This window comes from Mchenga conophoros, linkage group LG17 (genome assembly GCF_057382185.1).
Source record: "Mchenga conophoros isolate Kocher_MC1m ecotype Shallow Benthic linkage group LG17, M_conophoros_male_GT1.1, whole genome shotgun sequence".
Taxonomy (NCBI): Eukaryota; Metazoa; Chordata; class Actinopteri; order Cichliformes; family Cichlidae; genus Mchenga; species Mchenga conophoros.
The window spans coordinates 40,329,167-40,356,563 of record NC_140542.1 but is presented as its reverse complement, the minus strand read 5'-3'; the positions used below and the strand labels follow the sequence as shown (position 1 = coordinate 40,356,563).

Here is a 27,397-nt window from a genome sequence, read left to right as displayed (position 1 = left end):
ACCTGGTAATTTTTTTTGTACCCATAAATAACTAGACATAAACATTAGGGAAATTTGTTTCACGAAGACAAAGAATACAATTCATACAATGAAAATACTTCGAGTTACCCTTGTACACTTGTATGTCTAAATATTGCTTCTTCATCCTTTTTGAAGCCTGAAAAACAGAAATTTTCAGGGCAGATAAACATGTTTCAGCTTCATTAGAAACGTGTCACAGGAGCAACACTGTAACAAGTAAAGGCACAGAGTACTGGGAGGGGACAAAAACATCGATGTAGATGTTAGACGTTTTATTTGCAGAGGTGAAAACCACCAAACTGCAGTCTGGGTAAACATATCACCATGTGTGAGAGGTGGCTGGCTGTACTTCCTCCACAAGCTGATGAACTGCATCAGCACCTTGTGTCATGTGGCACTTTGCCTGGAATGTTTCTATACTAGAAACAACAGATTTGGTAGGTGATGCCCCTCTGATGGCACGCACCTCTCTCTACCTCTCACACTGCATCACTGAGAGCTCGGTGCATCCCCCAGGTATCTGACATTTTCTGTGTGTTGTCATTTTCACTGTAGGACAGCTGAACCTCTTATGTGGGGACATAAGACCCTGGGGGATGATAGAGGTGGCATCTTGGGTCAAACACTTAGTGGGTCCATGAAAGAAGATAGACACTTGTTTCACATCGAGTAGTGTGATTTCTTGCCCCTGCATTTATAGTACGCACCTTTCCATGTGTTATGTTAGAGGCTGTATAACACCAAGACAGAGACATGACAGTCTGACCCACAGTTTATCCAGGGAGTACCAAGATGAAGGTTAACATGTCCTGTGCCATTCTCCCAGTGCTCCAGGCTCATACTTCAAACACAAATACTGGCAAACCAGTTTGATTATATCTGAGCTTTTTGTGCTTCCTCACACACCAGAGACAAGCGAAAACCAGAGCTGGCAAAACGTCTGCGCAGGCCATCTGTCACAACATCTGACTTTTAGCTTAATATTTACTCATTATTAATTGTGTAACATAAAAAACATACACAGTTATAATTTGGTTACAAAAGGAGAGAAGCTATGTGTCGTGTTAATGATGGTTTGAGACGAGCTGCCTCTCGCTACTAACCTGCCCAACACAACCAGTCCTGTTGTCCAGATAAGGCTCTCAGACACACAGGGAAAGTCTGCAGGTCTGAGTAGGAATATGCCGAGGGCCCAAGGGGGTAGTTTGACTGGCTTATGGTATTTCATTCAGATAAAATGCCTAGAGAGAGAATTAAAGAAGCTGGCAGTGGTTTTCTGGCAGAGCTTCAGTGTCTGAGGTCTGCAGGGAGGGCAACAATAAAACAGGTTTGTCCTCCGCTGTCTGTCAAGGTGTTTGTCTTCGTGTGTCTGAACAGCTAAAAGAGGAATATTAGTGGAAATTATGCCAAATTAAATTAGAATGTATTAAAAGAAATCTTAAAAACTCTTCAGATGTTAGTTTAGCGTTGCAGTAATAAGACAAATGGATTAAAGCATTTCCAACGCCGATACTTAACGAGCTCCGTCCTGTCACAATAAAAACCACTTGAAACAGGAAGAGAGTTTCTGCGGTGAGAGCGGCAGCTGTCTGACGATGTCGGCGACAACAGTACCAACGTTTTAAATATCGTTCAAGTTCAACATAAACTGTCGTTGACAAACAGTAATCTGAAAACTAAACTTTTAATTAGCTCGCATTTTTGCAACAGTAACAATTTAACTAAATTAATAAAAATGACCTCTAATGTGTATTTATCAGATCAGTTATAATTTTTATTCAGTGGTTAATAAAGTGTCCCTAGTTTTTGTTCAAATCTTTAATCCTTTTTCCAAAGTTGAGAATTCATCTACATGTTAGCATGTTTTACAGAAAGCCTCCATTTAATTTAACAATCGCTTTTTATTGGTTACAAATTGATACATTTTCTTCTCTGAAAAAATGTAAAAACTTGTTTTGAATTTCTTAACCAGTATAAACTTATCAAGCTTTAACATGATTACTAATCGGTATTATACATGCATGAGTATATACACGTCACAGATCCATTACAGACACACAAATATAAACAGGTGCTCAAGGCTAAGGTGAGATTTTAAGATACAAAAGGTGGAAAAAAAACCTGCAGAAATGCTGATCGTTACTTTCATCCAGTGAAACCAATGCAGGGAAACTCAAAGCACTCAAACGAGATGGAAGAGAAAGCTCTCAGCAAAGAATCAACTGATGGACAAAAGTGTACCTGTGGCACTCGCCGGGTCCAAAGGTGGAATCGAATTGTGAACTTAAAAGCATCGGATGAAGAGTGCTGGTCAGTCCACATTTTAGACATTTCCAATGTTCCCATCCAGCGCACTCTGCAACGAGTGGGTAGCTAAGTGTTCTGTTTATTGCTCTGGAGCACTTGGACAAGAATCAGGTCCTCTGTGAGAACTGAACCACTGACCATTTTGTCACCATGACAATTACATAAATACTCTGATTAAATGTCACGTCCTCAAACGCGCGTTCACCGGAGAGGCACTCGTATGTCGTCACTGCTGCAGATGCTTTCTAATATATCAGCGTTGTCCTCGATATGACTGAAGAAACTCAGGCCACCCTCACTGCTTCCACAGGAATTAAGAGGCAGCAGCTGCAACAAGCTTGCCTCACAATCTGTAGGCCTCAGTTAGCGTGTTAAAAGTTAAAGTTTGCGACAGTATAGTTAGAAAAAAGCCTGAACAACTGTGACTTGTTTGGAAGAGTTGCCAGCAAAGAGCGTCCACACTAGAAGAACACGGCAGCATGGCTCAGCTTTGCTAAGTTCTTAACAAACCACAAAACTTTATGTTTGTCCATAATGCACAGCACCGCTTTTGGTGAAAATCAAACAGCATAAACACCTCACGCCAGCTGTTGGTGGAGATCTGATGATTTGAAGATGTTTGAAGGTGTGTCAAAGTCCAGTCCGCAGCACTTCACGTTAAGGTTGGGCGATTGGATGAATATCGACTATCGATGATAGGCTGAGCCCACCGGCGATCGTGTTTACAGGGGGCGGTTTATTTATTTGCCCACGAGTAAGTTTGCTAATAATGACGGAGCTAATAGAAGCAGTCAACAGAAAATAATATTAGCGCTGTTTTAACAGCACCCTCTTTCATCTGCGAGCAAGTGCCCCCTCCTCAGAGTGCGCCCAAGTGCTTGTTGCAAATCAGAACGTGCATGATTACATTGCTCCGCCCATCAAAAAGTCTGCGCATGCACAAATACATCGCCCATCGTCGATTACTGGACTGATGATTGTCGGCGATTTTTTACATATCGCCCAACCCTACTTCACGTTATTGCTGCTAAAGGTAGTTCTACAAGCACCTGAATCACGGGGTGTTCTTTTATTTCCTTTGGTTCACAGTTAATCTGTGTTAGAGTTAAAGGACATGTTCTCAAGCGTGGCAGTCACCAAGCCCGCACCTCTCTGCACATCACAGAAGTTCACCGTAGTCTTTACTGTGGTTTGGAAGAGTACAGGACGGCATATTTTTACCTTATTATTCTATTATTAAAATTTTCTCTTTAGAAAATCTGTATCAAGAAAACCATTTTAGGAAGCTATGAGAGCACCGGAGGAGTGACACAATCAAGCAGTCATTGCAGCTGAAACGATTCAGGTAGACGGACTGCCATGAAGCATTGTATGGATGTCCTCTGTTATTAGCTTCCCTTCAGATAACTTTTAAAAAAATAATTTAGTCAAATATTTGAGATTAACTATTGATGGACTGAATCTTGATTGGCCCCCCCAAATGACAACAAATCCAATAATGATGTGGGTTTAACCTCCCACTGGATGAATTACAGTTTGAGGACTGCTATAGCTGGCTATGACTAGCTGTCATCTATCAGCTGGATCTCATGTTTTCAAAGAGAAATGGAGGCAATACAAGATGTATGAGCGAGTGTTGGTGTGTGGGTGTCTAAGTGTGCCCCTCCTTGTGCCATCAAAGGCTTTTGGTGACTGCCGCGAGGCTCCGCTATTAGCGCACAGAGACAGGAACTGGTTTCCCCTCCAATTATGACTTCCCCACCTCAAAAGAGGGTCAGGTGGTCCTTTCTCAATCGGGACGGAAGAAGCAGAGTGGCAGGATGGAAAGGGAACGAGGACGTGAGGCAAGTGCTACCATTTGTGGAAATAAAAGGGAATTCCTGATATAGCATTGGCCGTGAACATCAAGTGGGCCTGGACTGGGAAGCTGCTCACGGCTTGACTGTCAGTTTGGATGCGACAGTTTGCCTCTATGCGGTAACTATATTTGGTTCATTATTGTAATACAAACGTAATCTGAGCACTTCTCATTGGACCCAACCGAATCGGTTATTCCTCTCAGTCGGCTGCTTTGGCAAGACTTTTTCCAGAAAGCTCTCCGTCTCCTCCTGCTTCTCCGTCCACTAGGTGATGACACAGGGTTTATGGCTGGAGAGAGACTCACTCGCAGTCTAAAAGCATAATAAATCTGAAAGGCTGATTTAAGACAGACAACTTTATCATATGAAATCTGTTCACACCAACAGAGCACGTGAAGGAGTTTTATCCAGTAAAAGAACGACTAGTCTGTGGCAGAGATCAGTCGGGAGAATAAAGAGGTCAGACAGATGACTCTTTACCTCATCTGTTTGTCATTTACTGCGTTTGCTGTGTAGCCTAAAGATATAACTTTAGGCTGGATATGCTGTATCCATATGTACACACAGGTGTATCAGTACTGACTGCCTGCGTCAAAAGGATCAGCACATGTGTATCACTAAGAGGGATCCAACCTCAGAGCTTAAGCTGATATACCATCATTACAGAAGTGATGAGAGTCACTCGTGTTGCACTAGGTTGCAATTTTCATTCCATTCTTTCTCTGCAAGGAGTCAGAAGACGAGATGTAGATTTATCGTCCCTCCTCTGGTCCTGGATTTATGTTATTTATAAATGTGCACGGCTTCCTTTCTATTACACATTGAGAACATTTCAAAAACGACTTGTACATCAAAGCGTCGCCCATGTTTGCTGAGGCAGGTGTGAGCTAATCACATGATTCGGCCAAAGTAAAAACCCATGTTTCCACTTTCTGCAACATTTTGAGCAGAGAAAATATGACGACTACTCCCAGCAGGGTGTGAATGCAGCTACCGATACACAGAAACACACACACTGTCCAAAAGCAATGTCTACTATTTTCACCTTTATTAGGTTGGCAGCAACAGCAAAAACCTTTTGACAAAATTTCAAATTAAAAAAATAGATACTGTGCAATTTAACACACTCGCCTCCTACTCAAACATCAGCCTAGGTGAGTTAACGAAAACGGGTCCACAACACCTGCCAGAACTTATTTTGGCTGTACAGCAACAACAGATACACGCACTACATACTCATATGCAGTATATTGTATAAAGATTCAAACATAAATTAAATAAATATATAATATTTCCTTTAAACACTTTTTACTAAAAGCTTCTATCAAAGCACTTAAAAGGAAGGTGACATAACACTTCTGATTTTTTAATACCACTTCAGTTTGGTCAGTGTAACACAGACACACAAATCATTGATTATTAAACACTCGGCACTTTGACTGAAACCTCGTGCCAGGACCACGTTTCACATGACCTGCTACATGAAAGCCTACAAAGGCATGAGCACGTGTGCATCTTCATACCAGCAACTGTGATCTCCACTTTAAATGTTCTTAAACTTTTTGACAACTGCTCTATTTTATGTCATTACAGAGTTTTGCTTTCGTGTTATTGTTTGTCACCACATTGAAGATTTTACAGGTCATAATAATTTCATCTACTACCCGACTAATACGCTCCCAAAGTGAATACAAAAACACAAGCTATCAAAATAAAATATATATATATATATATCGAATATTTTAAGTCTAGTATTTGACACAGTCCCTACTGTTATACCTCATATATGCCAGATCGTATGGCTGTTGGAGTGAGTTCACTTGGACATTTCTATAAATGTAGATATCAAAGAGCAGAACATGGAAGTCAGAAATCACATCAACGCTGATAAAGTTATGAAACGACCCATTTTCGACCCTCTTGAGCTTAAAGAAAAAGCTAAACGCAGTGACGACGTATCCTCGGATGTGTAAAGTTTCACACGGTACGTGAAATGTTTTTAAAAAGTGCAGCATGACCATGTGATGGCAATTATTCTCAAGATAAAATACACTTTTCCTACAAAATACACCTTTAGGCACATAAAACAATCTATAATGCGTTAACGTTGCATTAAAGTTGCAACTATTTGAAATCCAACACCATCGACCAAAGTGGAGTATTTTGAAGAATGCTGGCGGTTCCTCTGAGGACCTGCACACATGTCCACAGCTTTTCACTTTTGCCTCATTTTTTGGAGCATCTGCCTCCAAGTTCACTTATTTGAATAACCCCAAACAAAAACTAACACTGCCAGCAGTTACAGTAAACTATATGAATAAACCATTATTAGTTGCTCCCGGTACAAACTCAGACTGACCACAGGCCGGTGACGACACTACAGCCTGAGGATTAATCAAAAGAGTCTAAGATCTCATTACAGTGATTTTAGCTTCAATTTATAGGGTGGCCAGAAAGACTAAACTGGAATGCTCACATACTCCATGTCAAACATGTCTACGAGAATAAGACTCAGTTTTACTGGCCCTACAGTAAAACACCACAAAGCAGCCTTAAAATGATGAGATGACCTGGCTGCTGGACACCGGCTGGTGTCCTGCAGGGTTTAGATCTCACCCTGGGTCAGCACACCTGAATCACATGATGAGTTCATTACCAGGCCTCTGGAGAACTTCAAGACATGTTGATGAGGTCATTTAGCCGTTTAAATCAGCTGTGTTGGATCAAGGACACATCTAAAGCCTGCAGGACACCTCGAGGCCGGGAGCTGGACACCGCTGGCCTACACAAAGTGTCCCGCAGCAGTAGATCGGAGAGTTACAGTATCTGGGAGCTGGGTTTGCTGTGTCTCCTGGTTTCCCGCGTGGCCGTTATGCACTACAGGGCCTAAACCACAAACTGCTGACACCACTACAGGAGCCAAATGGTAATTTGGCTAAAGACTGCTGCTGTATTAATGTGAAATTAATTTTCTCGTTTGTATAAAATGCATTTTTATTTTCATTTGACACCGGTCAAATGAAAATAAAAATGCATTTTATACAGAGTGGAATGACTACCCTACTGTGCTGTGGTAAAGTGGGAGTCAGTCTGTTATATAGTTATATAGATTTTCACGTCTATTTCAGAACTGGGAGAAATAAAAGACGAGGCAAAAATAAAGCGCACCGCCAGATGACCAGTTCAACGAACAAAGACGAGGTAAACAACCAATAGCCTTAAACGTCTACCCTGTCATTTTTTAACAAACAGATCAGGTCACATTAATCCCAGCCCCTGTCATCTCAATACTATCCTTCACGTGAGCCACTCAAAGCACAAGAAACTTGTGACATCTGAGGCCCCGCACCAGAGTGAATGTGTTAGTGGGTTCAAAGCCACATTCAACAGTAAAACATCTGCATCCTCAAAGCAGCTCATGTAGAAGAAAAGATTTGGACAGTGACACTTATACTGCATCTTCATCTGTGTTCACAATCCAGCTGTCATTTGTATAAAGAAAAGATATTTATTGGCTGGTTCAAAATCATGAAGTCATGCATCAAACTGACTGAACACTCATAATGGGAACGTCAGGAACGCTGAATCAATGGGGGGGATTTCTGATGCTTGTGGAATACAAAGCACAGAGGGAGACCGTGCACTATTTCACTGACTTCAGTTAAGCGTCACAGTATGAATCTATGCTAAGCCTGACATATGCTTTGTTCCAGTTTGGAAATAAGGTGCTTTGTCGTGGGGGGAGCACAAATCAGCTGATGATATTCAGGTCAAATTAAAGTTGTTTAACAATCTCGTACAGGCCCAATCACAGCAGCACCTGAACTGATGGACATTTGATGACCAGCAATAAATAACTGTGTTAAGCAATTTTGTTCATTTAAAGGTTTTAGTGCTAAAGCTGCACAGTCCCTTGGTATATGAGATATGATCTGCATACTGTCAGAACAGAATTACATTAAGTTTACTTTCTAAGATTAGCAGCACTTATTCATGTCGTAAAATCTTTAGCTTAAATCTCAGCTGTAACCGATCACCCAACCAAGGGGGGGCAGAACACCTGACATAACTATGACTCCACCTGCTCACTTCTTAAAAACAGTCAAAGCCATTTTCCGTCGTATTTGTCACAGCAGCACACCGGCTGCTGTCACTGTCGTACGTGTAACATTGATATGGAAACGTCTAATATCCACTTAGAACCTTTAAACAGGTCTGTGAGCACAACTGTAGATTACACTGTATCCACACACAAAGAGCATGAAGACATCCATTAGACGGTTGCTCTGAATCACAACCACTAGCAAAGGTTAACAGACATGAAACGGTCACATTTGATTTGTGAGGAGATATCTATGAATGTTTTGGCATTTACAGTTTTGTCTCTCCGGTAGATCCGATCTCATCGATGATGTGCACAGAGATGTAAAGGCTAAGAGAGCCTTCGCTGTAATGTAGAGTAAAAGCCACCGCAGAGCGCCCGTTTCGCTTGAAATCTCAGTTTAGATGCTGCATTCATCTCCTTGAAAGGGTTTTAATGCAATTACCAGTGCCCAGGATAATGTCACAGTTATCAGCTAAAAAGGTTGATACAGTTATCCACTGAGCCCTGCCAATTTAACTACGAGTTAACTAGCTGCTAAGCATGCTGGGATTCTTATTTCCTCATCCTGTGGGAGACGTGGCTTCAGATGGAGCACGAGTTTGCCCTCTTTCTTGGTTTAGGCTCGCCAAAGTCCCGGTCATCTGCAGCACAGTGGCTGAAGGAGCAAATGGTCTGCGAGAGCCTGCGCATGCCCAGCCGGAACACACTATTAGACAGGCTGTAGATGACACAGTTGCAAAAGCTGTTGCTAATGGCCAGCCAAGTTGTTATGAAGGAGAGGGCAGGGCTGTCCAGCACGTGGGAGCTTTCTAGAAGAAAGTAGATTATGTAGGGCAGCCAAAGCATATAGAAAACACTGGTAATGCGAAAGAGTACCATCGCGTAGCGCCGATCCGGCCCGTGCCCCCCGTGATGCCCGCCACCATTCCCTTCACCGGCCTCCATCTCCTGGCTGGGGAAACGTGCACGTCGTTCGCTGATCTCCCTGTTGTGTTGCTGACAAATGCGGAAGATGTGGTAATAGGTAAAGCAGACCACAAGGGCAGCAGGCGCATAGAGCAAGCACACCACGAAGCCTGTGAAGAGGGCGGAGGTGGGCCAAGAGTGTGCGCACCACTCGAAAATATCCCCGTGATAGCCCGGCTTACCCCAACCAAAGAAGGAGGGGGAGAAAATCAGGCTGGAATAGACCCAGATGAGAGTGATGCAGCCTCGCAGACGGCACGGAGTCACCAGCTGGTTGTAGGACAGCGGCTTCGTTATAGCCAGGTACCGGTCCACGCTGATACAGGCCAAGCAGGCCATTGAAACACTCTTCAGAACAGAGATGACATAGCTGAAAACTTGGCATGTGACTGGCTCCTGGACACTGGTTGGGTAGTGGAGTAACGACAGGGTGGGCACCAAGCAGCTGAGCCCCACCAGCAGATCGGCGTAGGCCATGGTCTGGATGAAGTAGCTGGTGGTGTAGTGGTGCAGCAGAGGGGCACAGTGGAACACAAAGATCACCGTCAAGTTCCCAGCAATAATTAGTACAGTTAGCAGCACGATGACAGCGGTCTCCAGAATGCAAGCATCCAGGCCTCCATTCAGCCCCCAGCCCAAGGGACAGGAGTGGTTCGAGGCCCTGCCAGGAACGAAGTCTCCATGGCTGACGTTGGCAGTGATCGAAGGGTCTGTTGTCAGTTCAGACTGGTTCATTGTTCTGGGTGCCGTCCAGGTGGGTCAGGACTGCAGCGTGTCACCCATAAAGGCAGCTGGGCCGAAACTGGAGATTCTCCTGTCGCCCTCCTGTTTTTCGCCAGGCGTCTGCAGCCAATCTCAGTTCACAGAGCTGAACATGCTCCCTAGCGTGCCCACGCTTTCGTTCGCCTTACTCTCATATCGCTGCTCGGTCTCGATCAAATGAACGCAGACTGGAGGAAAATCAATGCAGCCGCCAGCAGCGTAGGACAACCCGTTCGGCTCTCCTTTCCAATGATGCATGGTCAGTGAAAGTAGTGGGTGGGCAGCGGTCAGTAGTACGAAGAAAGTGCATTCCTTCAGTAAACCTAAAGCTTCGGCCAGCACGTATCCCAGCGGTGAGCTCACTTGCCGCTCTGCCTTGCAGTCGGTGGCCTCATCGTCTGATTTAAATGAGAGTTGCCACCAGGAGGCTGAGGGCAGGAGATGTCCTCGCAAGGGCAGAGAGCAAAGATGATGCGAGGGAGGAAATCACACAAGGTTAAAGCAAAGTCCAAAGCTCCACTCGATTCACTAAAGAGCCCCAACAATAATGGAGCATTTCTATTTCACTCCTTAAGAACAGCTGAGATTTTCTGGGTGCCGCTGTGGCTCCAAAACACATTTTAGGTGATCGCTATGTTTAATTAAAGCATCAGCGATGTATAATTAAATTCATTTCTTTATTACAATCCAAAGTTTCACTGTGTGCCAGAGTGTTTACTATGTAACCGCAGGCTTCCCTTATTTTGGTGGTCCTCCGGCCAGTGTCTGGAGCCCGTGTATGCCCAGCTATTGTCTGAATCAAAACACAGACACGGGCTAGAACAACACGGGGATCTCCGCGGGAGATAATGTCACAGCTCTCTCAGCACACACAGTGGTGAGGGGAAATGTGTTTACAAGGCATCCCTAGGCAGCATGAGGTAAAGCATCCCAACGTCCAGATGACTTCTGCCAACAATGTGAAGTTTAAATCCAAATGTGCAAACTTGCCTCTCAGTGTTCTGGACTGCAAGTTGTGAAAAAGACAAACCAACGTAAGAGTCGAGCGGCTGATGAGTGTTTGATGTCAGACTCCCATGCAGGCAGACGCGAGGACTTTCCAGGAGAAATGAGAGGCCACCTGAATAACTCAGCGCTCCAATCACTTTGACTCCACAGCAATCCTGTCGCAGACACTTGCAGAGAGGGGTTTGGGAATGAATCGACAGTCGGCTTATTTACCCGACACTTCCATTTTCATTGTGGTATTCTTGAAAATCTGGCAGCACCTAGAAGGGCTCGGGACCTTGTCCTCAAGTGCTTAATGCAGCCGCAGATTTTCCAAGTTGCCTTAGTCCTTTCAAGCGTTGTGGAGGGGGTCCTATCCAACTCTTCTCTCAGTACAGCTGTCACCTGAACAAAACACTGACGGTACAACAAAAGGGAATCCGCTCTCGCAGCATAAAGAGAAGAAAAGTCCCAGTCGGAGTCCCGGTCTTTTTTTGAAAATGGTCCCTTTTATTTTAGATGAACAGGAAAAAACAACAACACGTTTTTAATTAATAATTCCTCAGATCCTGGCACACTGAAGGATATGAATGCAATGCATCTGTCCAAAGCAGCAAGTAAAAATGAAAGGCAAAAAAAGGGGGGGATGACTGCGCTGATGGAAATGAGTTAAATCTGCAGCGAGAGAAGCGAGGGGATGGAGAGTCCCTCAGCCCTGGTGCAGTGAGGAGAGATGCTGTGACTGGCTTACACTTCCCTCCCTCCCTCACCACACACTCTCTCTAGCTTGCACACTCCAGTCTCTCTCTCTCCACACGCACACACACACACACACACACACACACACACACCCTCCTCGCTGCTCACAGCCCCGCCTCCTCCCCTCCCAGCTGCACCTGAGGCTCCCTGCCACATTATCCTGCCTCAGACTGGCTTTCTCCCAGAGGTACATTTGGATACATTTCCTATTTACATATCACTTATCTCTCAAACTATTTCTATTAAGTGAAGCCCTTATCACTTTTTCTCCCCTTTCCTGTTTAGTCACACAGCCCTTCATTGCACACATACCATAAACATACACTATTCACTATTTAACTGCAGTTGAGCAGCTTTATGTATTTAAAAACAAAAACTACTGAATCTAAAAATATTCAAATGCAAATTTCATAACATCGCTGAGTCATAATATGTACAGTGTTCAGTCTCAGCTTGCCACAAACAAAGTGTACATAATGTACATGAACACTCAGTTAACCTCCAGTATGATAAGAAACATTTTAATTATTGGAAAATGCATCTTCTGCATTATCCAAACAGACTCCAGGTTTCTTTTCTTTATTTACCAACAGCTTAGCACACTTATCTCTGCCCCTTAGTTACAGTTGCCAGGTATTTCAGCCAGTTGGGAGCATCCTGAAAGGGATCAAGTGACAGTAAATTGGCTAATCTAAAGAGTGGATGGAAAGAAACCGGCCAGCATGATGCATACACAACTGAAACTTTGTTAATATTACTGAGAAACCATTAAAGTCATTGAGGAGTGGTCATTTTGACAGGAAATCGTTACACTGCACACATCTAGAAAACAACTTTAATTACTCTGGAAAACAAACCGACACATTAACGTCTGAATGGAGCGACCATGGCGTGGACTGAAATAAGCCAGCGAGCGAGCACGGTTACTGTGGAGCATATGAGCCAGCTCAATGTGATTTTTTGAAGACTGTTATATTAAAAAATAATAATAAAAATCTACAATAGGCCAAAGCCACACAGAGCGAAAGAACAAACATGCATCGCCTGAATAAAACGGGGGATGCAGCTTCAAGAAACACTGCTATTGGAATATAATGGTAAATGTGTATGATCTTATAATAATAGGAGCTCCTGCGATTTCATTTCTTCAGTAATGCAGCAGCTTATGACAGGACATAAAAGCTGAAGAAAGGCTTGCACAGACCTGATGACTTTAAACAGATTATAGCTCAGGGATCAAAACAGAACGTAAGAGTTTCTCATTGTAAATATTTCTGTTTATATTAGTAATTAGAATCTATAAACTACGACATCATTCATGATTATTAAATCCATTTTAGTATTTGACTTTAATAGTAGCGTAATGTCTAAACCCTCATGTTTAAGGTGACATCAACTCCTACGTACATTACTGAACCAATAATCTTTGAGAGCAACACGCACATCAAAAAGTGCACAATTAACTTTGACTTGAGGTTGCAAAGACAGGCAGTGGGAAATAACATCATACTGAATACACTATTTATTTGGTAACGCTATGTTGTTAGCCGTTACTCTGGAAAAGTGTTACAATTTGACTAAATATAGAAGTCGGTATGCTCGAGTCAAAATGAGACTCGATTCTACTGAAACAGGTCAAACTAAAAACACTAAAATAGATCAGGTGAAGTTCAGGTAGACAGTTGTGCTGTCACTGTGGAAGGAGCCAGTCAATGGAGATCTCTCATCACAGCGCTCTTTACCTTTGGAGGTGGACACTGATGAAAAACACGACCAGAAGGCCACCGTTAATAATTCATTCTGCTCCAAAACAAAGCCAGCGGGGCCACTTGGAAACAAAGGCGGCGGCTGATTCACCTTTCACTGCCTCCCAGCATCCCTCCCTCCTCCATGCCTGGGCTCCTGCTGATTTCAGTCTAAACAGCAATGTACCAGCATAAGCAGGGAGTTTATATCTACATTAAAAGGTGTTTGGCCTGGTGGTTTATCCAGAGCACGGTAAAGAAAGTGGCAGGCTGTTCGCCGTTACATTGGACACACCAACTAATCACTTCATCTCCTACAACAAAAATAAAGTAGCAACAACTACTTCGTTCTTCCTCTTACAAACAGAACCCTGCAAACGGTATTTTCAAACAGGACGCCCCTTGTTGAGAGTCTCGAAGTTCAAGGATATGAAATAAGATTTTGTTGATTATACTAAGTGATTCCATCCCAGAGCAGCTTTAAGTTTTTCTCACTTAATCTGCAGATAAACAACATTACTGCTGTATCCTGACAAATCACATCTAAGATTAATCTAACACCCAGATGAAAATGCTGTTCATTGCAGGTCGTTCAGATTTATTGAGGTGATACGAGCTGCTGCGACTGCAGTGGAGGCAAAGACACGGAGCACTGGACAAAGAAGTGACCAGAGATGAGGTTGGCTAAATCTCCTTAATGCGGGCGTCATATCAGTGTCAGCACAGACGGCCGATGCAATTATCACTGCACACCAGCAAAACTCCAGAATCATTTTATTCACTTTGGCATGGCAACTTAATTTCACTCAATACTAAAAATTCTGCATCTAATCAGACGTGTCCAAGTGGCACCACATTAACATGACTGATTACACCATTTCAGCTGCACGCACACACACACACAGCAGAGGGTCCTCAGTAAACATCAAATCTGTCGTCGAGTCAGTTTTTAGCCAACCTTCAGTAACTACAGAAATGATACCGATGTTTCTGACGCTGTGGATCAGAGGCAGCACATCCTCCACGGTTTTCCTACTGTGGAAACTGTCGGTGAATGGAGACTGGAAACTGCATTATGGACAGGCACACAGACCCGAGGAGGGAGAGTGCTGTGAATAGACCTATATTGTAGGAAGCGGTGTTGCTTGGCTGTACTGCAGACGTGCAGTGCAGCTGTTCCCCGCAGATACTATAAAGGAGGACGGGACAGCGAGGCGAGTGTGTACGAATGTGTGCGAGAGGCTTTGATTGGCTGACACCACCACAGGGATTTGTCTTTCAGGCAGTGATGGGAAACCTCAAACCTCAAGGGTGAAAACTTATCGTCAGTATGAAAATGTCAACATATATAAAAGATGAGAGAAAAGCTTGTATGTGTGCACAAACTGGAAAACTAAGGATCACATGGCAACAAAATGAATGTTAGTGAAATAAGACGTGGATTTCTCTTAACACCGTGCAGCGGTCGCCACAGTGACTATGTGAAATCCATAAACAACTACTGCAGGTTTCAAAGGCAGAACACCAACTCATTAGGCGAAGGAAGACTGAGACAAAGGCTAAAGGAGACAGAATTGTCATGGCGATAACTTCAAGCAAAGAAAAGTCTGTTGACCCTCACAGTTACCATGGCAGCCTCTCTTATGTACATTGTGCTCCGTGTATCTTTATGAGCATTATTAGGCGTGGGTGTAGTATTATTCCAGCCTGGCTGCATGGCTGATGCTACCTTTGATTACACACAGACTTTATATGTCATCACTAAGCTGGCTGCTCACTGAAATGGAAAGCACCTTAGAAGTCCTGGGAGGAAACCAGGTGAGATCCGGGAAATGAAAGACACACAGAAAAAGCTCATCTTCACAGACGAGGTTATACACGCTGCAAGTCCTCAGCTGTCCACCCTCTTTGGTTTTTTTAAGGAAAATGGGTGCAAGGTGCAAGAATTTGTTGAAATGTTGGGCTCGACATTAGAGGTGACCGTCATTAGATGCTATAGAAATAAAACTGAAGTGAAATAGTTATAATTGAATTACAAGTCAGTAACAAAGTTGGAGTGGAACAAACTGCTTTTGCAAAGCTAGCTTGATTGAGTTCGGTGCCTTTCTATGAATGAATAATTCACAGGTCAGTGTTTAGCAGCTTTGAAATGTCCTGCGCTGGTCACGCTGAGGTCCTGCCTGCTGTGCAGTTTCCCTCCATGCTTCCATTACAGCTTTCAAAGCTAAGACGCGAGTCCGGCGTCTGTTTTTGGGATGGCAGGACTGGAAATAGCTGGCTGAGCTTTTTTAAGCTGTGGGTTCAAGCGTGGCGGCACACCTTGGGCTTGTTCGGCTCTGGGGACATGAAAAGGTTGTTCAAATGTCACCAGCAACCCGCCGTTCCCGACCTCAAACACAGCGCTGCGCCAGCCCAGAAAGTTATTTGTGAATGTCTCAGATGCCCCGAGGCCACAGTGTGCATTTGCGACTGTGTGTGATGACTGTAAATGAGAGCAGCGCAACACTTAAGTGTATTGCAAGTATCGCGCTATTATACGAGCACGCCACGGGTCACATGCTGCTAAATGCTGAGTAGATTAGTGGTTTCGAAATAGATTTTTCCAGAGGTCCATAACACGGCTCCTGGTGATACACGGTGCTGAGCATTAAAGGCCCAGAAAGGTATAAACGAGCTCCACATCACCTTCATGTTGCTGGTCTTTGCCTCTTCCCTCCCCGCTACATCTTCCCTCAGTTCCATTCATTTGGTGCAGCTATTAATAGCCCGACCAACCGCCTATCAATACCATCACTACTCCAGCAAGACAGAAGATGTGGGCGTGCTCAAGCCAGCGCAATGAGCTGAACAACAGAAGCTTAGTCTTATATAACAGGAGCATAGGAGAGGCAGAGAGGGGCACAGGGAAATCTAAGAAGAGCAAGAAGACGGTTCCTACAGAAGACGAAAAAGAAAGACGAGGGATAACGATAACAGAAAAAGAAGGACCAGAGATATCCACACAGCAGTGAAAGTCGCTATCCTGGCATTTGCACGCGTTCCCTTTCTCCCTTCAGTCACTAAAACCTAATATTTGTGGGTTCACACTCTTTGCTGGCTCAATTTTCCACGCTTCATGTCGACACCCCTATTGCTTTCTCTCTGTTAGTGCTTATTGATTGAGGCAGGTGCTTTCACTGGCCTCTGTGCTGCAAAGAGAAAAAACTATTTTATTACCAATGAAACTGAAGATCTCCATCCTTCTGCCGCCGCATTTAGGTACAGTTGGGCGCTCGACTTACTCGTTTATAAGAAGTTAAGAAAGATCAGATGAAACTATAACAGAAGTATATAAATAAAGCCACAGTTAAATGGCACATTATGAAACAGGACCTTCAGAGAGCCTGGAGAGCCGTTCCTCCAGTGTGACACTGCGGCTAAAAGTTTTGTGCAAGCCCGTGTGCTATACCTGAACGCAGCCAGAACAACAAGCAATAGTTAAATACTACAGGTCCAAAAATTCACTTTGAATTCCTGCTCCGTGGGAGGCCAAAGGGCAGCACGAGCCGTCACAGTCCCGAGACGGCGCCGCGTGCCTTTAAATGTCACCGCTAAATTACAGCCTTCTCCGATTTGACACACAGTTCAGAGGAACAGCTGTAACAAAAGCGTTGGTGAGACGCAGATTTGTACGCAGTACAGAAACACATTTCCTCATTCACTCTCATCGCAGTGACGAGATCTCGTAACCATTCACACCCGCCGTCTGGTTTTCACTTAAGCACGGCAAAAATGGCGGCTACAGCTAAAAGCGTGGAAGCACAACATCGACACAAAGAAAACACTCTCACGGTTCATATTCACAGGAGGAATGTGCCGACATCAGATCTTAGGGTCAAATATAATGAAAACCGTGGATTTGTTGCCGCCTCGCCGGCCCTCAGGTGAGGATGTGGTAGAAAAGTCTTACGTCAGTGTTTCTTTTAGAAATGCACTCTTATTAGCAGCTGTCCATCCCTGCTGTGCGCGTGCGTTTACCTTGGTGATGAGGATGCGGTAGTGCTCAAGCAGGTCATGGTTGTCGTGGCAACCAGCCAGCAGCTGCCAGACTTCAGCTCTGAGTGGCTCAGGAATGCCGCTGCGGACCAATGAGGACAAACCTTTCGGGCGAGTGGACAGGTTCCCATGCCTGATGTACACACACACACACACACACACACATTATTTTACAATGTCGATTCAGCCACTTGACTTTACGTGCAGCTCTTTGACAATCACTTCTTTGCTGTGACAAGACAGGAGCTTTAATTTCGCACCTTCTGAAGTGTAAATCTTAATGATAAAGATACAACAACATTAACTCAGCTTCACTCAGTTTACTGATGTATTGCTTTATTACAGCAGTGATCGAGTGTCATGAAACTATTTCACTAACAGCAGAAAGTGCACCACTGCTGATGCACATCAGTGCCACGCTCCCAAAAAAACAAAAAATCCTCCTTTAGAAAAATACACTGTCATCTCTTTTTAATGATGCTTGAAATATTCTCATGACACATTCATTGAAGGCATATGAATGCACTTCCCCAACAAAACTCACTTCATGATGTCGGTGCAGCTGAAAGGAAAACGGCACCAAGCGTCTCTTATTCTTTCTAACGACTGCGTCTGAAGCTGAATTTATCAGCAGCAGTTACTGTAACAAACGCTTTTTGTTGCAACACATTAATTAAAGAAGTAACAAATAAAAACTTTGTTTTTTTTAAACTGGCCGTTCTATTAGGCGCCGCGCTTTAGCTCGCTCCATCTGGAGTGGGGACAAAGACGAGGGTAATTCATTAAAATGTCTCAGCTGCAGTTCGAGTAGGTAATCCATAAGAACTGGGATCATAAAACAGTCAAGGTGCTGTAGTGGAAATCACACCGTGTATGAGGCAAAGTGGAGCCGACTTTTCTGATTTTAAGGAGGTGCGAACGATTCTAAATGTTCTGCACTTTGGTTAATATCTGACCAAACAACTAAAAGCTACAGTCAGTCCAGCTGGAAACACTTGGCTGTACGAATCAAGCTTAACGTTTTAAAATCAATAAAAACTGGGATTTAACATGAGCCTAAACTGCCAATTTCCTTTAGTTTTACCCATTTTTCAATCATCGAGAGTTTTCTTTAACCTGCATCACAATCTTAGCACAAGTCAAGCTACAGATGAAGGTTCATTGCTATGGAAGGAGCCCTCAGCTAAAGCAGACTGCCACCCAGCTATTGTCATGCTGGGTCAGTTGAATTGTGGATACTGTGATCGCTATGGTGCATTTCTTCCACTGCTTAGTGCCACTGCACGTATTTTGTCATTCGGTCTCAGTGTGTTCACATTTTGCCTCACCATCTATTGAGGATTCCTCCCCAGGACTCGAGGATTTTCTCAGGACAGTCTTTGGAAACGTCGCCGGTTCCACTGGAAATTTCACTGTCGCTATCTGCAAGACACAGAACAGGACGCCGGTGATGTAGAGGTTCACGATCCATCGCAATCCACGGGTCACGTTAACGTGTAACATACAGAAAGAAAGTAATGAGAGTTGCAATCAACTGAGAAGTCGAGGAGGATCGCAAACAGTCGTACCCAGAGTTAGGTTCATCTCACTTCACTACAGTCGCACCGATGAGCTAGTAAAGCAATATTAATGTGTGTTAGGAGCACGTATACCCTTGTATACCTGAGCATGCAGTTAGAGAGACAAACATCTTGACCTTTAACTCCAGGTAAAGCTGAATGTGTCGTCCTTTCAGTCACTCAGCACTTAATAAACACAGAGGGAGCACGACAGTTTGCATTCGAGCATTTTGCCACCTACCAGGAGAGCTGTGACCGTTTCTGTGACTGCTGTGCAAGAGCCAGGCAGATAAGATATTCTTTCCGATATCTGCACCCAACTAATAAATCCATATTAAGCTACTCTGATACGCAATGCACATTTTCAAACCTGTTAATATCGATCTCACAGTTTAAATGGAGGAAGGAGTGCCTGTGCAGCGCCTACACCTTCCATTATTGCCGTTCTTCTGCCTGATGGTTCGTGAGGCAGACAAGAGGCAATCAGCACTGCGAACCACTTGTGTTTAGATGCAGAAGCACTAATTGACTGTCTGGCCTGCTCTGCTGCTGGAGAGAGGAACTGATCCCCACACAGAAAGCACCCACGAGAGCAAACGCACAGATCCACACTGAATGTTGTGATACGGACGTGGCGTCAGTGACTATGCTGCACAGAAACAGGTGCTGACAGATGCACGCACTAGAGGGCGCCTTACTTCATTATGGACCTTCATGATTATTCCTACAGTTTTATATTGTTTAAAGGGGAACTAGAAACAAAACGAGAGGACAAAACTAAAAACCGCAAAAGAAAAATGCTGTTGCCTTAACAAGAAAATAATTTTTTAAAAAAAGGTAAAATTAACGTTGAACCAAACAAAACTTATCAACTTAATGATGATGAGTCCCACTGTGTGTCCAAAAATTAAGACCTGTCATAGTTTCCTTCATGATATCACAGAGATGAAAATAACAGGATGCTTTGGCAGGCCTGACGCCGGACAGGGTAAGTGTCAGGCTGACATTTTCTTCCAGAGCGTGCAGCCACTACACTGACTGCACCGCTGCTCCTATATGTCCTCAAAGCCTTTAGCAGAAGCTTTTCAGGTCTTTATAAATGCTTGATGAGTCCTTTCAAATGGCTCAGACGCAGCACAAAGCAGCTACCTCTGTCCTCAGATTTTCCAAGGCCAGGAAGCGCAAATGCATTCCAACTGCCGGCGCACTCGCTGATAAAAAATAAAAAGAAACTGAAGACGAAGGCCATTACCTTTACCTTTAAATCTGCAGAAGGGGCTGCACACTGACTGTGGGATTCATGTCATGTTGAAAGCACTAATGGATTGGTTTGTCTATGTTAAAGCAAGCAGAAATTTCCAGTTAACGGCATGAAGACGTTTTAAATTCCATCTTTTACTCTAATGAACTACAAATCTAACATGACAGCAGTGCAGTGAACAAATCAAGCCTCTGTGATAAACCAAAGGAACATGTATAAAAATGGGAAGTGATTGTATGATAAAAACAACACACACGGATGCACAGACAAAGTATGATGTGAAAGAAAAGCACATCAGCTTTGGGGCCATTGTCCACATTGTAGCGAGGGCTGTGGGGGCGTCCACGTGAACGGAGCGTGTTGGCACACAGCAGTGGCATCTACACCCGACTGTATTCATTTCTGCACACAATGGGGCTGGCCTCCACCTCCACGGCCCCGAGCGCCTCCAATTTTCAGCTCTGGGGGAGAAGCGGGCGTTATATAAAAAAGGCCCTTTCAAAGGCTCTCACAGCACCAGATGCCAGGGTGGCTTCAACGAGTCGGCAGACAGACACAGGAAATACAATTTTTGTCTTCTGTTCAAGGAGGGGAGAGAAAAAGTAGAGAAGCGTTTACATCAGCAGCAGAGAGGACGGAGACGATGAGATCAAGTCATGTTTTATGGCAGCTCTGAAGTGTTTAGAAGTTGATTTAATTTAGAAGCTTAGATTTTACTTCAGTGGGAGAGTAAAATCACATAAAACTGTATTACATTAAAACGTTTTTGGTTTGCCGTGCAGATGGAACCTACTGACATGTAAACTCGAGAGATTAGTGGGAGTGTAAGGAGTGAGACCAGATCCATGATCTGCATCTACAGTAGAGTGCTCTTTCCAAAGCAATGCAGAGCCATGAGTTACCGTTGCTGCCGAGCATCTGCTACATTACTAAAAGGAGCACGATGAAGATGCTGGCCGTTCTCACCCTGGTGAAGTGTCGTACAACAAAGCGACATCATATTCGCCGCTTTGGTGCAATTTCAGCCAGTTATGCATCTCTTGGTTTCTGTAACCTGGTGCATTGTGCCACCGTTGCTGGGTCAAAGGTCGGCTGAGTGACCGCTGGAGGTTGCGACCTGGTGAAATTGGTCACAAAGAGGGTGCACCGAAAACCTCCAGTGAAAGCTCGCACCTTCAAGCGGCCTGCATGAAAAAGGCCGACTTGTCTGCAAACATCCTCAACATACGCTGAGCTACAGTGAAACTTCAACACTGCAATCACAACTTTGAAGGCGAATGGTCCCGTTTCCTGTTTGCAGCTAAAAATCAAACGGATTTAACGGAACAGCTGTTGTTTAAACATGTGTGTAAATATAGGCTGAGAATGAAGTTGGGTCAGCAACACAGTTAACCTATGACTTTTTAAAGCAGGCCAAATGTTATATGCATGCATGCGCACACACACACACACACACACACACATAGACACAGACACGCACGCACACGCACAGACACGCACACGCACGCATGCACAGACACACGCACGCACAGACACACACAGACAGACACACACACACACACACACACACACACAGACGCACACACAGACGCACGCACAGACACACAGACACACGCACACAGACACACGCACACAGACACACGCACACAGACACACGCACACAGACACACGCACACAGACACAGACACAGACACAGACACGCACACACACAGACAGACACACAGACACACACACACACATCTCTCTGTATCCATTTTTTTTAACCATTTCTTAATATTCTTGTTATTTTTAACAAACGGTTACAGTCACATCAAGCTTTATGACAACTAAAATTTCATGTAGTAATTCATTGACATGATCTTTATTTGAATAAATTGCGGCTGCAAAGAAGTAAGAGTACTTCAGAAACTACATCAGAATGTGTGGACGGGGTATATTTGCACATGCGAGCTCGTGTCATTTTCCAAATCAGCACCGACATGATGTGCGTGGTCTAAATTGCGACACTTGCACCAACAGCGCTCAGGTGGAAATGAGAGTCCTGTTTATATTAGTGAACTGAAACTGGGTCATGTTTGAGGACCACTGGGTCTAACAGCCAGTGTTGGTGTCATTAATGTTTCGCCTCCATTTCTCTGGCAGCGCTGCAGTTACTGATGGTGAAAAAGTCAGTGTGCTCTGGCATATCATCTAAAGCCGTCGTGTTTAGATGCAGCAAAGAGTCAACAGTTTAATCAACACGCAGGACAGCAGCCACTGGATTCAGACAGTTTGCACCTGCAGCATCTTGTCATTATTCTGGAGTTGGCGTAGAATGTGACCTCCAAAGCACACACGCCGCTCAGTCACACTGTCATAGAGAGGACGCGTGGCAGTGCGGCGGACTTCTTCATTGGTGACACGGTCCCGGTAAGAGATGCACAGGATCTGCTGGGGATCTTTTGGCGATTTTGGCTGATTGTTTCCGCGTCTCACAAGCGTAGATCGCGGTAGGTATAACGAGCAGACGAATCTTCTTCCCCAGATCGATGTTTGGGGTCAACCAGATGAGCCGAAGCTGCTGGAAGACCGCACCTGCTTTCACGATCTGACACACGATGTCATGATCAGCATCTGCGCGCTTGCAAGGTTGCGGCCGAGGTGGGTGAATAACGGCGTCACTGATCCTCATGGAAGGCGGCCGGGCCAGATGGAGTGCTGGGCCGGGTGCTAAAAGACTGTGCTGCGGACCTGGCGGACGTCTTCACCTCTATATATAACACCTCGTTGTCCTGTTCACTGGTACCATCCTGTTTCAAAGCAGCAACCATCGTTCCCATCCCAAAACAGTCAAATGTCACATGTCTGAACGATTTCAGACCTGTGGCACTCACCCCCATTCCCGCCAAATGCCTGGAGAGACTGGTCATCAAACACATCAGAGCTGCTTTTCCACCATCCCTGGACTCGCACCAGTTTGCATACAGGGAGAACCGGTCAACCGAGGATGCGATCGCCACAGTGCTGCACACATTACTGGAGCACCTGGAACACAGGAACACCTATGCACGGCTCCTCTTTGTAGACTACAGCTCGGCTTTTAATACCATCCGGCCATACAAACTCCGTCCCAAACTCCACCAACTGGGACGTAACTCCTCTCTGTGCAACTGGATTGTGGACTTCCTCACTAACCGCAGACAGAGTGTCAGAGTGGGTAAGAACACCTCTTCCACCCTTGTGGTCAACACCGGTGCCCCTCAGGGGTGTGTTCTGAGCCCTCTGCTATACACTCTCTTCACCCATGACTGTATTTCCTCCTGCGCGTCCAATCTCATTGTTAAGTTTGCAGATGACACTACAGTGCTCGGACTTATATCCAACAATGATGAGACAAACTATAGGACAGAGGTGCAACAACTAGAGTCATGGTGCCACGACAATAACTTGGTCTTAAACACCAAAAAGACCAAGGAGATCATTGTAGATTTCCGGAAGAGGGGTCATAACAACCATCTGCCTCTCTTCATTGGCAGTGAGGCGGTGGAGAGGGTGAGCAGTTTTAAATTCTTGGGGGTAACTGTGACCGAGGACCTGTCCTGGGGCAACCATATCACCTCAGTTGTACGGAAGGCCCAACAGCGCCTCTACTACCTGAGGAGACTGCGGAGCGCACACATTCCCAGATCTCTGATGTTGAACTTCTACAACTGTGCCATCAGCAGCGTTCTGACGTATGGATTTCTAGTGTGGTTCCCCAGCTGCACCAAGGCCGATCAGCAAGCACTCCAGCGGGTGGTGAAAGAAGCTGGCAGAATTATTGGAACAAGTCTGCCAGAGATCAGTAATATCTTCCCCACTCGCTGTCTGAGGAGGGTGCACAGTATCCTGCGGGACCAACATCACCCTGCGCGCCACCTTTTCCATCTGCTGCCCTCAGGGAGAAGGTACAGGTCTATACAGGCCAGAACATCCAGACTGGCCAACAGCCTGTATCCACAGGCTGTGAGGCTCCTGAACTCTCTGCCCCCCTCTCACGGACAATAACCATATCCAACTTCTTAATAGCAATGAACTTACTTGTCAGGTTCTCATGTTTACTTGTCATGTTCTCATGTTGTTGCTAAGGATTGTCTTATTGCACTGGAGTCACACTGGGTTAAATATTTACACTTGGGTTTTAAGGGGTATTTATTATTTTCTTCATTATTTTATTTACAGGTTGTACGGAAGCCCCAAATGCAATTTCATTGTTCTCTGACAATGACAATAAATAAATACTAAAATACTAAATACATGACCTCGCTTGTTCCCGCTGACCTCCAAGCCCACTTTGGCCGCCTCTTGCCCCAAGCTTGATGTCCTGGTCTTCATGTTCTTCCAGATGTGAGCCAACAGAGCTGATCATCTGCACAGGCAGGGTCCTTCAGACGTGTTGGTGGATGCCAAGGTATCCCAAAGACATCTTGGTCTATTGCAGTCCAATGGCCAGAAGGAAGAGGAAGGGAGAAAGAATGCATCTTTGCCTCCCACTGGTCTCAATGTAACGAGTATATAAAATGTGTTGCATCACAAGAATCACGTGGCTTGTGGCTGCCACAGAAACACGTCGAGTGTGTGGCTGGTAAAAGTCAGTTTGGACTTACACATCGTTACGTGCAGCTACACCAACATGTCGAAGGACTTCAACAACAAAGGGCACATTTTTTCCATTTTTGTGGTTTTGAGGCGGCTTTCTAAATAAGAGTTAAAGCACACCGTCATTGACAGAAGGAGAAATAAAGACGTCTCACACTGCATTTGAATGGCCCAACGAATATTTAAAGCCAAAAGAGCCAAAAAGAGAGCGAAAGAGAGACACCTCAGTACCTTCATCTGCCTCCTCTTCCTCAGTGGGTGATGCTAGGCGTCCTTTTTCTTCATTGCTTCTTTCCATCTCCCTCTGGAGACTCACCACCTCGTACATAGCGTCACTCTGACCCCCCCTCTCTGGTGCCTGCTGGGTAAACACACAGACAAATAATGTCAGGTTGTGTAAAAAAAGGGGGGGGGGATTCCTGTATCAAAATGTGTGCTACACTGTAGAATTGTAGAAATGACATGTTCAATTATTTATGTTAAATCTAGAGTGTAATATTACTAAAGTACAACGTTAACGACACCTGGAAAAAAGAAAAGCATCATAACAGACTGAAGAAATGCAGAGAGAACAAAGACGTCGTCAGCTCGACCTTCGGTGTCACAAGCAGCTGATGTTGATTTCTGGGCCGTTCATTCACTCGAGCACCGCTGCCGCGCTCCACCACCTGGTAGAACGGATCAATGAGCTGTATTGATCGGCCCACTTGCACGGTGTCTAATGACCAACTCACAGCACAAATTGGCAGAGAATATGAAGCCTGGCCTATTTTTAGAGAAAACTCGAGGAAAGATAATTTGCTTTGGCCTCTGCCAGCGAATAGTTAACCCCACAGGATAAATTATTAACAATGATAAAATCTGAAGTGAAATTTGGGCCAAAGAAGCCACACTGCACAAACAGCACCAACAGGAAGAGATTATAGGAAAATAATGAAAGCGGGGATTAAGTCAGACTGTTGATATATAAAGGAAGAACATCTCCATGCCAAATGTTACTGTTTGCTGAATGTTAGGATGTGAGGAAAGCACCAGTCCCGTGCAAATGTAGCAAACATAGCAAAGAGTCTTTGCTACATTTACCATCTACGAGCTTTGATCGTCTCTTTGTTCACAGTCCCAACACTTTCTGAAGGCTACCTAAAGCTTTTACGGGCTCACTTTATTTTTTCCATGCGAGCGTGAGTGCTCCCACTCCACAGTTCCATCAATGAAGGAGAAAAAATCATTCATATTTTCAGCAAGATCATTTTAATTTCATGTTTTACAGTTTTTAAATAAATGAACAACGTTTGAGGACACTGCTATGGAAGCCCGTTTATGTCAGTAAAAAAAATAAATAAAATTCATTTAAAAAAAAAAAAAAAAAAAAAAAAAAATCGACTTAACTCGAAATTTCGAGTTCGCTCTGCCAATCACTAATCTACGTGAATGAGGTCACTTTCTTGTTACCCGGAAGCACATGGCGCAGAGGAACGCGCACTCAAAACCGGGTCGCAACAAGCTGGCTCTTTCGAGAGTGCGTTGGCTGTAACGCCGTGTGATTCTGCTAATAACACAAGGATCATTTTTGAAGCCAGGCTGAAAACACTCAGCAATCTGTGCATTCATGACTGGATGTAATACCGGTAGCTTAGCTGTAGCATTTGTAGCTGAGGGCTTCAGCTTCCGGGTAACGAGGAAATGACGTCAGTCACGTAGATTACTGATTGGCAGCGCTAACTCGAAATTTCGATTTATTAACTTGAAATTTCGAGTTATGGATCCTTTTGTGGCGGAAACTTCCATACACTGCACAGCGAGTACTTTACTAATGATTCTTTAACTACCCATCTTCCTGCCAAAGGGTTCTGGTTCTGAAGGACTATACGGAGGTCCAGTTAGTGGATCGAGGCCTGTGCCAAAATCTTCAGTAAAGTCAATCATTGTAGATTTTTAATGTGTGTTAGGATCCTTATCTTGGTTTAGGAGCCATCCATTTAAAACGGATCTGATTTTTACTTCCAGGACTTTAACTGAATTTAGGAAGTGAAAGGTTTCCCCAAAAACTTCCAGTTCACCTTCACTTGGCCACAGGACCTGCACAATTACAATTACAAACCTCTGATGCTGATTTTTTTTTAAAGATGTAGACACAATAAATGTTTTTTACTGTTTGACTTCCACAGCAGTGGATCAATGCACCAGCACCCCTCCATGTCCAAGTTTCACGCAAATTCTGACCCAAACCTGTTTGCATTCTACTGTAACGTTTACATGCGCTCTCTGCTGATCGTTTAACTGCTGTAAATTGTTATTATTGCTTTCGGGGAGGAAAAGAAATTGTATAAATTTTAAAGTCTAGTATGGACTCATTCATGGAACTCAATCTTGAACTAATCTTGGATTCGGCCCAATCATCCAGCCTACAGCAC

The 27,397-nt window shown here is 44.4% G+C and overlaps 2 protein-coding genes across 3 annotated transcripts in view; both read right to left on the bottom strand.

Moving 5' to 3' along the window:
• Positions 1-27,397, bottom strand: part of rabgap1l (RAB GTPase activating protein 1-like) — a 92,968-nt gene that overhangs the window by 52,481 nt on the left and 13,090 nt on the right. For both annotated transcript variants that reach the window (XM_085250991.1, XM_085250992.1), the window contains exons 11-13: positions 25,215-25,344; positions 18,875-18,968; positions 17,529-17,679 (exon numbers count right to left, since the gene is read on the bottom strand). In XM_085250991.1, coding sequence (XP_085107117.1) covers positions 17,529-17,679; positions 18,875-18,968; positions 25,215-25,344 — 375 coding nt within the window. The remainder of the gene's footprint in view (positions 1-17,528; positions 17,680-18,874; positions 18,969-25,214; positions 25,345-27,397) is intronic.
• gpr52 (G protein-coupled receptor 52) lies at positions 5,221-11,719 on the bottom strand. Its single transcript, XM_085252517.1, has one exon. It carries the CDS (start codon positions 9,991-9,993, stop codon positions 8,875-8,877), a length of 1,119 nt encoding a protein of 372 aa, XP_085108643.1. The 5' UTR covers positions 9,994-11,719; the 3' UTR covers positions 5,221-8,874.

Coding starts and splice junctions, on each gene's coding strand:
- gpr52 (XM_085252517.1), bottom strand. CDS start 9,993: ATGAACCAGTCTGAACTGACAACAGACCCTTCGATCACTGCCAACGTC.